This window comes from Hydra vulgaris, chromosome 08, assembly GCF_038396675.1.
Source record: "Hydra vulgaris chromosome 08, alternate assembly HydraT2T_AEP".
NCBI classification, from domain to species: Eukaryota; Metazoa; Cnidaria; class Hydrozoa; order Anthoathecata; family Hydridae; genus Hydra; species Hydra vulgaris.
In genome coordinates this window covers 46980001-46992159 of record NC_088927.1, presented here as the reverse complement: position 1 = coordinate 46992159, position 12159 = coordinate 46980001, and the positions used below count along the sequence as shown (strand labels likewise).

The 12159-nt window shown below is 28.6% G+C and overlaps 1 protein-coding gene across 1 annotated transcript in view; it reads right to left on the bottom strand.

Moving 5' to 3' along the window:
* The window catches only part of LOC105845602 (WD repeat-containing protein 13), a 29060-nt gene that overhangs the window by 8717 nt on the left and 8184 nt on the right, over nucleotides 1-12159 (bottom strand). The window contains exons 7-12 of the mRNA XM_065803830.1: nucleotides 9486-9626; nucleotides 9032-9198; nucleotides 5350-5493; nucleotides 3351-3409; nucleotides 3135-3254; nucleotides 2713-2831 (exon numbers count right to left, since the gene is read on the bottom strand). Coding sequence (XP_065659902.1) covers nucleotides 2713-2831; nucleotides 3135-3254; nucleotides 3351-3409; nucleotides 5350-5493; nucleotides 9032-9198; nucleotides 9486-9626 — 750 coding nt within the window. The remainder of the gene's footprint in view (nucleotides 1-2712; nucleotides 2832-3134; nucleotides 3255-3350; nucleotides 3410-5349; nucleotides 5494-9031; nucleotides 9199-9485; nucleotides 9627-12159) is intronic.

The following is a 12159-nucleotide window of genomic DNA, read 5'->3' as shown; positions in this document are numbered from 1 at the left end:
GTAAACTTACTGAAAGAAAGTAAAGAAATACCAAATGTAGTTAAAACTTGATGGCAAGCTATTCAATTATCTAGATGTGTAAGCTCAAGAAATTGTGAAACATGCACCGTTTGTTCAAAGGCAAGATCCAGATTTTCACATATGAAAAAAAAATAAAAAAAAGTAAGTTTGGAATGTTGAAATGGTAAGTTTGGAATAGAATGTGTTTGCTTATGTGCGATTGGGAGAGGAATTTAACATCAATGCACTGAAATAAATTCATTCAATACAAGCACTGCTAATTAAAGTTATTTAATGTTTTAGGATTGATTTATAAAAAAAAAGAAGAAAATATTACATTATTTTAATAAAATTAAAACTAATATTTTGTAGGAGGTGCGTCACTTAAGGTAATTTATAACCTCTTTGATCCAGGAAAAGAATGATGTGAAAATCAAAGTTCTCACAGAACATACCATGGAATTAACCATTCAGTGGTCCTTGCATATTGTGACAACTTGGAGGCGACACACAGAATTTAGCCATTTTATTAGATCTTCTAAAGCTAGAAGATTTAAATACATTCTTGCAGCTGATTTGAAAATGATTAGTATTATAGTGATTTAAAAATAATTTATGTTACTTAAACTTAGAGTTTTTAAAAAAACATTAACAAATGTTAACTTTTTTTTAGACAACATTTTAACAAATGTTAGTCTTATGGCCGTAAGTATGATTTTGCTTGGTATGAAGAATGCAGACTTTTTAGTGGGTTGATGAGAACATTTTTATCAATGTATCTATGACATAAGAGATACAGGGAAGCTGTTTATCAAAGTTTTGAAATGAAAGATAAGGTGTAAATATTAATTATTAATTAATTTAAAATTTCCGTCATTATTAAAATTATTTAATTTTAATAATGGCAAAATATTTTTTTAAAGTTGTTAATTGAATTAATAAATAATGTATGCCTAATAAAGAAGGAAAACAAGTCAAAACTAGTTCTTGAAGTCATTCCTTTTTCGGAGCTTTCAGATGTAATGGGATTTGTAAATTATATATTAACCTATAAAATACAAAGAGATAATAAAAAATGTCTAAATATAAAGACTATGTTGACTCACTTAGATGAAGAGGAATTTCCCATTGGAGAACATGAAGAGGAAGTTCCCAGTGGGGAACATATAAAAGGAATACATGTAGGCTTATTCTTATACAATTTTCACTATGGCTACTACTAATTGAGCTTTTACGACTGTCCAATGAAAAATTTTGAGAAATCAGTTCAAGAAATTTTCGGAGGTTATCTTAACTCTGATTATCTTCAACTAATAGCTGACTTTAGTTGTTCCTACAAAGCAACACAGGAGTACTGTTCAGAGGTACAGTTTATTATAGAAATTTTACATTGAATTGACTTTGTATTACTATATTACTATTATACTAAAATATTATTATCTATCTTATAGAATATTTTATCAGTTTCTAGGAAATAAATTTACTGTGAACTGGAAAATACATTTAATCTCATCTCACTTGCAATAGTTTATTGAACTAACTGACCATTCTCTTGGACTATACAACGACAGGTGTCTGAATCAGCTCGTTCGAAAATAAAGCCAATAAGCCAACAACTCAATGTTTCACAAACAAGTTTAAAGCGCTCTCTTAGAATCAAAAGAACTGCTTAATTGTTCAGCAGTACTAATTTATAGATTGGAAAAAATCAGATATTTTCATTTATATTCATAAATTTAAAACTTTGGATAATTGCAAATATTTTAAAATTGTTAGCTAACATTCTAAACAAATTCTTTGTTATTTATAACAGTTGTATTTTATAACTTGAACATCAAGTGAGCAGTATATCAAATATAATATAGAACAAAATAATATAGTATAGTATAAATATATAGTACAAATCAGGGATTTGAAAGTCACAAAAAGATTACTTTATCCTAGTTTTTGGTATCCAGGAGCTCTAAAAATATAGATAAGTTTATGGACTACTAATAGGAAAAAAATTAAGACTTTTAGGTCAGAGAAACAATCATTTTTTGAACCCGGAGTCCTTAGGTATAATGGCGGCAAGGACTCCGGGACTCCAGGACTCTGGGCTTAAAAACAATAAGTTTCAAGTCATTAAATCTCATGAACTTTTTTCTTATAGCAGATCATAAGTCAACAATCATGTTTAGAGCTTCTGGACACTACATATTTGAAAAAAGTATGGATATATAGCCGGAGTCCTTTTAGGACTCCGCATACCTGGTACAAATATCATATAGCATATCAAGTGAGTATGAGTTAGGATAATATGTAATAAAATGTCTTTTTAAAAGAAGTTGATTTTTTTACTCCCCCATAGAAAAAACTTCAAATTGTTTTGAAAAAAATTAATTTTTTTTAAATCAATTTTTTTTTAGAAAAGGGCTTTTGAATTTTGAAATTTTGGATACAGAATCCTGTAGAAGAGTCACTAATAAAAATTCCATAAAAATATTTAGGGAATTCTGACCTAAAACCTTTTTTTTTGAGGTTTGGTTAGTAAAAAGAGTTTTAATGCAATGCTAATAAAATATTAAATTACATTACATTACAATGTTAAAATATATTATAAATATTATAAATTATAACTATTACAATTATTATATTATAAATATTATAAATTATTAAAATTATCAATATATTATAATCATTATAAATATCAAACATATTAGATTTGCAAACCTATGCAAGCTCCTTGGCGAAAAGACATTAGTGGGCAGAATGAACTTCGAATTTTTTCTTTTTCTAGTTTTATTGGAAAACAAGCTTTTTGCTGTATCTCCCCAGTAGAATCACAAATGCTAAAAATATTAAGAAAGAAAAAAAATATTAAGAGAAACTAAAAATAACCAATAAAATACTCAATCAAAACTAATACAAAAAAATTACAGTTATTTACACTCTAGATTTATGTTGGCAGAAGAAGTTACCCTACAGGCATTTGTTTTTAAAAGTTATGATCTAAATGTCTTTTAAATGTTCTTTACGTAAGACTCTTAAGAAGACGTTTAAAAGACATTTAAAAAACATTTATAACGTAATTTTTAAAAACAAATGCCCACTGGGTTAAACTGTTCTAAAAAATAGTTTTAAAAAGTTACTACCTTAATAACATGCAGCGATTTGTTAAACAGTTAACTAATAAAGATGGAGCACGAGCCTCCCTACTGACCCAAGTACGAGCACAAATTGAGGTTATGAAACCACATTGCGGTATCACAAATCTAAAAGAAATCTTTATTTTAGCTTCAAAAAATTGATTTACTGCAGCATAAATTTTATCATAACATTAGGAAAATAAAAATTGCTAATCAACATACCTTTTCCCCCTTACCAATTTTCCTTCAACTATATTAAACATGAAAGATACAATAGCACCCTAAGTTAAAAAAAAGATCCAAATTTATATTATTACTAACTGTTATTAGATATCAGTTTGTTAGCCAGGAATATATTTTTTAAGAGGTTTTTGCAATATTGGGAATATTTATTGTTATTGTTCTACAGAGTATTACGAATTTTGATTGATATTGTCCTACTACTTCAACAGATGTTAGCGAAATGAATGTTAATATGTTAATAAGACGTATCGGGTGATGCGGAAGTTATCGGACAAAATAAAAACGTCAATAAGTTATTTATATATAAAAAAACAAACTACTATTATATTTTTTTAAATAAAGCATTTATCTTTTAATAAAAATATATTATTTTTTATATGAAAAAACAGCACCATCTGCAATTGATCTCAATTTTGCTCTGACGCCTTTCATATGCGACTGTAAAAAGTTTAAATCAATTTCTTGTAGTTTTAGTTTAATGCGATCAATCAAAACTTGCTCTGTTGAAGCTTGCCAATCTCCCTCGTAAACCTTCTGTGCCAAATGTCTTTTTGTTGTTTGTGTAGTATCCAGAATTTCCAGGCATGTTGTCCCCTGCAAAACAAAAGTATTTTTCGTCATCGATGACTAGAAGCGATTTTGTGTTATAGAGTTGGTTAACTAGTTTCCTGCTTCTTTTCTTTGCCTTTATTTGTTGTTCTATAGTGTATTTTAGAGTCTTTTCACGTTTTCTATATTTAATATTAATTTTTTTTAACTGACGACCAATTGTCGATTGATTAACACCGAATTTATTACCTATTTTTCTCTGACTGACCCCTTTTCGATTGTTGACAAGTCTCGTTAATTCGGCTTTCTTTTCTCTAGTCCAGGATGTCGGACGACCAGGGTGCTTTCTATCAGAAAACGATTGAACAGTTTCAAGTCTTTTTAGGTTATCATATATTGTACTTCAAGCAAATCCTTCCTTTTCAAAATGATTTACGATTTTTTTTTTTTTATATTAGGTTTATTTACAAAAAACATTTTTAGTTGCATTCGAAAAGATTCTCGTTCAGCTGCATTTAACCTCATTTTAAATAATTGTGTTTCAAATAATAAAGTTTATATTTTATAGAACGTTTATGCCTACGCATAAAACCACAAAAACTAATTATTATGCTCAAATAATGAAATTAGGATTTGTCCGATAACTTCCGCATCACCCATTAGCATAATATAGTAAAAAAAAAGTTTTGTGTTTCGTCTGAAGAAAAATATAAAATATAAGAGTTTTAGTGAAAGAAAAATCTGTATTTTTTAGTTGCATATTTTATACACACGCTGCGTGCTGAAAGTTTGGAAAATAGCTAAATGTAGTTGACTAACTCCTAAATTATTGTTTTTAATCATTAAAAATAGTAACATATACATATAAAAACATTTATAAACTATCAAAAGTACAAATAGTCGCCATATGGTATTTGTGTGCAAATATGCGGTTTAATGCCATAAACAATGTCAAAACTGCATTTTCCATATCTTGCAAAAAAATTTTTAGTTTGACACAAAAATAATTTTTTAAATTATTTAAATGGCTTTCATTGCTCAGTCTAGTTCGCAGATTACCTGCAACAAATATAACCTTAAGCTAGGTACCTGCAACAAATATAACCTTCAGCTAGGTAAAGTTTTAATTTTAATGTGCAAGCATTAAAATTAAAACTTTACCTAGACTCTTGACTATTCCGAATCTTTAAAATTTAGTCAGAAACCATTAAGTATATCTATTGATATACTCAATGATGGCAAAACATATATATGTTTCGCTGGTAATATATATATATATATATATATAAATATATATATATATATATATATATATATATATATATATATATATATATATATATATATATATATATATATTATCAAAAGGACACAAAATTTTAAAAACAACATTTTTTAAATCTAAAAAAAAAAGCAAATCGTTTTCAACCTTCTCATCACCAGTCCACAGTAAAGTACCAGTAGGGTCAAATGCCATACATTTAATAGCAGTATGTCCTTTAACAACTCCATCTTTAGCATACATACCAGTTGATGTATTAAAAACTTGAACATGACCTTTTTCATTACCAGTCTTAAAGCAGTTAAGAATAAGTTGAATATGTACAAATTAGGTATAACATTTATAACTTATATATACAAACAACTTAAAATAAAAATTCACTTACTTATTCAATTACTTAGTAAAACAAAAACTTACTTATTCAATTACTTAGTAAAACAACTGAACACTCTTGAATAAAAATTTATTTATTCAATGTTATCCATTAAGCCTTTGTGCTTAATGGGAAAACATTGACTAAATGAATATTTCATTTAATGTCACTTTACAAAACATTATTACCCCACAATTTTAGTATCTACACCTAATATCTACACATTATACACCTAAAGTTATTAATTTTGTCATCATAAAGAAAAGTTAGAGTTAGTGTGACAAATCTTTGATTAAACACGTCTGTATATTAATCATACTATTTCATATCAAATACTTTGCAGAGTTCAAATAACATAAAGTACAAGTACTGTAATTGGTATTGTTATCAACAATACTTCTAACTCAAAATATCTGCAATTACGATAGTAAATAGTACAAAGCGGTTTATGCCACTAAACTATTAGCATATTAATATCTAACCTAAAAACAGATTTTTTTGCGCAAAACCATAGACATAACATAGACATATTTTCAAAAAAACTAAGTAGCATTTAAATTTCTTTTGCCAACCCCTAACAGTTCTTTTTCCCTAATTCCATAGGTTGACCCTATCTCTGAGGGCTATATATATATATATATATATATATATATATATATATATATATATATATATATATATATATATATATATATATATATATATATATATATATATATATATATATATATACGTATATATATACGTATATATATAACCCATAACTGGTTGTCAGAAAGTTTATCCATATTTTGTTGACAAAAAGTGTTGGACGAAAGTCAAAAGTAATTAAAAGTGACGTATTTGTTGGAGTAGGAATCATTTTTTTCCTTCTGTACTCCCAAATGCAACAATCTATAGAACTATATATATATACGTATATACATATATATATACATAATGTAAATATATCTCTGATCTCTCTAATCTGATCTCTGATCTCTCTAATCTGATCTCTGATCTCTCTAAAACTAATATCTCATTCTTCTTCATCACCTGAATCCCCCTATTATCGAACCTCTTACAACTACAGTAAAGCTGACTAGGATTCTTTCCGTGATTTTCTTCGTGATGGCCCTTGGGTAAAAATCTTTCGTCTTCCTATCGACAAATGTGCTTCTTACATAACTTTGTGGATTCAGGCTGGCATGGAATCTTTTATTCTCTCTCGACGATTCCAGGTCAAGCCTCACTCTCCTCCATGGTTTTCTTCACACTGTGCTGCTGCGACTGCCAATCGAAACCGTTACTTCCATATTTATCAGCAAAACAATTCTCCAGAAAACAGACGTCTGTTTATTACTGCTAGAAACAATTGTAAAAAGGTTTTGTCTAACGCCAAAACCCGCTATTCTCAGGTCATGAAATCTCGTATCTCATCTCGAAAATTAGGCTCTCGTGACTTCTGGAGAATCTTTAATAACATCAATAATAAGGGCAAATCTATAATTCCACCTCTCTTGTATGGTTCAGACTTTGTCACCTCACCTAAAGACAAAGCTGAATTATTTGCTAAAAACGTTTCATCAATATCATCTCTTGATTCCACTAGTTGCGTTCTACCTGATATTGCCAACAAACAGGTTGATCCATTGCTTGACATTAATATCACTCCAGCATCTGTATCTAAAGTGATTTCCTGCCTAGATTCTTCTACAGCTTGTGGCCCGGACAACATACTTGTTATTGTTTTGCAGAAGTGTTCTCCGGAGCAGTCATCTATACTCTCAAAACTATTCAACAAGTGCTTATCAGAGTCTTGTTTTCCAGCCAGCTGAAAAGCGGCATTTGTTATCCCTATTTTCAAAAATTCTGGAGAGCGATCTGATTCACCTAACTACCGTCCCATAAGTCTTCTTCCTATCATTAGCAAGGTTTTTGAATCTTTAATTAACAAACACTTAATTTCTCATCTTGAATCTAATAACTTACTTTCTGACCATCAATATGGATTTCGATCTTCTCGTTCTACAGCTGATTTGCTAACAGTAATAACTGACAGGTTTTATCGTGAATTAGATGAAGGTGGAGAGGTTAAGGCCATTGCTCTTGACATTTCAAAAGCTTTTGATAAAGTTTGGCATGCTGGTCTTCTCCATAAGCTTTCTTCTTATAGTGTATCCAGCAACATCTTTAAGATTATTGAATCCTTCCTTTCCAATTGTAGCATAAAAGTTGTCCTCGATGGACAACACTCTTCTTCTTATTCTGTAACTTTAGGGGTTCCTCAAGGTTCTATCCCTGGCCGTATACTCTTTTTAATTTACATTAACGATCTTCCAGATATTCTCACATCTAAGGTGGCATTGTTTGCATGGGGCTCACAGTGGCTGGTGAACTTTAATTCAGATAAAACTCAATTTTTTTCAGCCAATCGTTATCGCAATAATATAGATCTTCCTATATTTATGAACGGTGATGTACTCGATGAGTCACCTACTCTTCATCTTCTAGGATTAACTCTTACTTCCAATCTTTTCTAGAAACCATACATCAAATCAGTTGCAAAATTAGCATCTGCCAAAGTTGCATCTCTTTATCGAGCTCTACAATTTCTTACTTCGGATTCTATTCTCTATCTCTATAAATCTCAAATCCGGCCTTTTATGGAATACTGTTGCCATCTCTGGGGCGGATCTTCTAATGATGCCATTTCTCTTTTAGACAAGATGCAAAAACGCATTGTAAACATAGTTGGACCTGCTCTTGCAGCCAACCTCCAACCATTATCACATCGTCATAATGTTGCTTCTCTTTCTCTTTTCTATAATGAGCACTGCTCTAAAGAGCTAGCGTCTCTTGTGCCATCTACTAAAATTCATTCTCGTGTTACTCGTCATTCAATTAATTGTCATCTTTTTTCTGTGACTGTTCTCAAGTGCTCGAAAAACACTTATTCGTCTAGTTTTTTTCCTCGAACATCAGCTCTTTGGAATTCGCTTCCTTCATCTTGCTTTCCTGACTCATATAATTTGCAATCTTTTAAGTCGTCTGTCAATCGTTATCTTGCTCTACAATCTTCATCTTTTCTCTCTCAATAACTTCCAACTTTAATTAGTGGCTGCTTGCAGCCTTGTTGGATATATATATATATATATATATATATATATATATATATATATATATATATATATATATATATATATATATATATATATATATATATATATATATGTATATATATATACACTCTAGAACTTTTAAATGCACTTTTTCTACTTAAACTGATTTTTTTAACGACCTAAAACAGCAATTCTCTATATTTTGAGTGCATCTAATAGCGCTTTTGCAAGACATACTTATATATAGACATACATATATTTAGACATGCACATATTTAAAGATATTTTTCGAATAATATTAAAAATTTTACACAATAAAAGTTTGAAAACAACAAAACTAATAATGAAAAGATACAACAACAAGATTGTTATTAAGAGGCATAAAACGACAACAATTAACAGGTGTTTCAAAATGATCTTTTATAGTTCGAATATTTTGACCACTGCTGGCATTCCAGATCTGAGCTGTGCAATCATCAGATGCTGACACAAGCAAATCATTAGTACTGGACCAATCAAAATCTTTTAATAAAAATATTACTTTTAATAAATATAAAACTTTTTATAAATAATGAAAAATAACTACAAAATATATAATATATCATAAATATTATTATTTTAAATAATGGCTGTGACACAACTGTTTAGCCTAATATGAAGACAAACTGATTTGACTTGTCCTGATTAAACTTTAGTAAAAAGAAACAAAGAACTTAAATAATTAAAAACAACAATAAAACAGTTCTCGGTTTTGACAGTATTGAAATAATTTTAACCATTCATCATAAAAACTTATTTAAAAAAATTACCATTGACAGCACCTTTATGACCATGAAGTATGGATTTAACTCGAGGAGGATGCACTTCTAACGAGCAAACCGATAATGTTGAATCTTTTGAACAACAGGCAAACAAGAATTTGTCATTATTTGCAAATTTAACACCATTAACTATAAAATAATCAACTCATTTATTTATTATTCCTTTCTTAAAACTAAAGTCTTAGTTTTAACAAATATTTATTAATTTTTTTTTTTTAATTCACCTTCCCAAGGCTTCAGAGTCAACACTACAACCACAACAGTAGAGAAGGGTGCTCTATTATTTTTATTTTTATTATCATTTTTATAGGAATACTTAAAAATTAAACATGTTATTAAAATAGCTATATCTCAAATAACAATTTATATTGTGATATAATTATACCTTTTAAAAACAAGTGACAGATCATGGCGTTAAAATAATAGGGTTCTATCTCCCTTTTGTAATATTGAGAGAACTTATCAAAATTTGTTATACTGTTGAATTTTTAAAATTAAAACTAAAATTTCGATAAATTGGTCAAAATAAAAGATCAAAATCTCTAATTTGTTAAACAGATTGCTTATAACACACATTATTTATTATTTATTTAGTAATATAAATTGGTATAAGATAAAAATAGCATATCGGTAGATGAAAATTATAAGGTTCTATCTAACAATTTTTATGGTAAAATAATTTTATTTTTTGTTTTTATTTATAATATTGTTTAAATTATGTAATTTTAGTATATTAATCTTATTGTTATTATTTATATAATATTTAAAAAATTATGTTTCTGTTTTTTCATTGTTAATTTTAACCTTATTTAATAAAGTTGAAATTAACAATTAATTTGAAAACAAGCAATTTTTAAAATTATAAAATTAATAATGTAAGATTATTAACATAAGTAAGATTAATAACATAAGCAATAAAAAAATTAATAACATAAGTAACAAAAGATCAATAACATAAGATTAATAACATGAGTAACATAAAAACATATTTTATTAATATAAATAACAGCTGTAAAATAGTTAAATAATTAAAAATCAAATGTTAAATTCTCTCAACGTTATAAAATTTAGATAGAACCCTATTATTCTAACATCACGAGATATCAATGTAAAAATATATTATAAAAAACTAGAAATAACATTAAAACACTTCCACCTTAAAAATGCTTTGTTATCTCTAATGAAGGGCTAATAATTTGATATATATATAATAACAATAATAATGATAAGCTGGGTGACAAAAGATTTAAATAAAGATTAAAATAAATAAAATATTGAATTGTTTTTAGCACCATTTGTACTTTGGTTTAGCACCATTTCACTCTACCATCTTTGTTCTATATCATTCTCCTTTATCTGAAGACTGCACTCTTTTCTATGTTATTTCTGATTAAATTGACCCTTTCACTTTATCCTTCAGGTAATATCATTGTTGGTGGTGACTTAAATATTCATCACACTGAATGGCTTGGTTCCAGTGTCAGTGACTCTGAGGTAATAAGTTTTGGCTTTTTCAATTGCTAACACAAATAGTCAACTTTCCATTTGTTATACCTACTTTCATCCCATTAGTCTTCTTCCTATTATAAGCAAGGTCTTTAAGTCTTCAATTAACAAACACTTAATCTTTCATCTTGAATCTTATAACTTACATTATAATCATCAATATGGATTTTGATCATCTCATACTCTTGCTGATTTGTTAACAGTAATTGACAGTAAAAAACAGTAATAACTGATAAGTTTTATCTTACCATTCCTAAAGCCTTTGATAAAGTTTGGCATGCTGGTCTTCTCTTCAAGCTCTTTTCTTACAGTGTATCAGGTAACACCTTTAAGATAATTGAATCCTTCCTTACCAATCATATTATAAAAATTGTCCTCAATGAAAAGCACTTTTCTTCATTTCCTGTAACTTCAGGGGTTCCTCAAAGTTCTAAGCTTGGCCCTATACTTATTTTAATTTACATAAACAATCTTATTTGCTGATGATATTACCACTCAGTCTTGTCTTGATAAGAAGCCAACACTCTCTGCTTGGAGAGCAAATTTGAGCTTGAAAAAGATCTCATTTCAGCTACATCATGGGGCTCTCATTGACTGGTGAACTTTAATTCAGATAAAACTCAATTTTTTTCTGCTAATTGTTATTGCAACAATCTTGATTTTCCTATATTTATGAACAGTAACATACTTGATAAGTCATCTACCCTTCCTCTTTTTAGATTAACTCTTCTGATTATTTTTAGAAACCATATACCAAATCTATTACAAAATTAGTAAATACATCTCTTTATCGTGCTCGCCACTTTCTTACTTCGGATTCTATTCTTTATCTCTATAAACCGCAAAACCATCTTTGAATGGAATACAGTTGCAATATCTAGAGCAGATCTTAGAATGAAATTAAAACACATTGTAAACATAGTTGGACCTGCTCTTGCAGCCAACCTTTAACTATTGTCACATCGTCGTAATGTTGCTTCACTTTCTCTTTTCTATAAACACTATAATGGGCACTGCTCTAAAGAGCTAGTGTCTTGAGTGCCATCTGCTAAAATTCATTCTTGTGTTTCTCGTCAATTAAGTCCTATCCTTTTACTGTGACTGTTCGGAAGTGCTCCTAAAATTCTTATTAGTCTAGTTTTTTTTTTCCTGAACA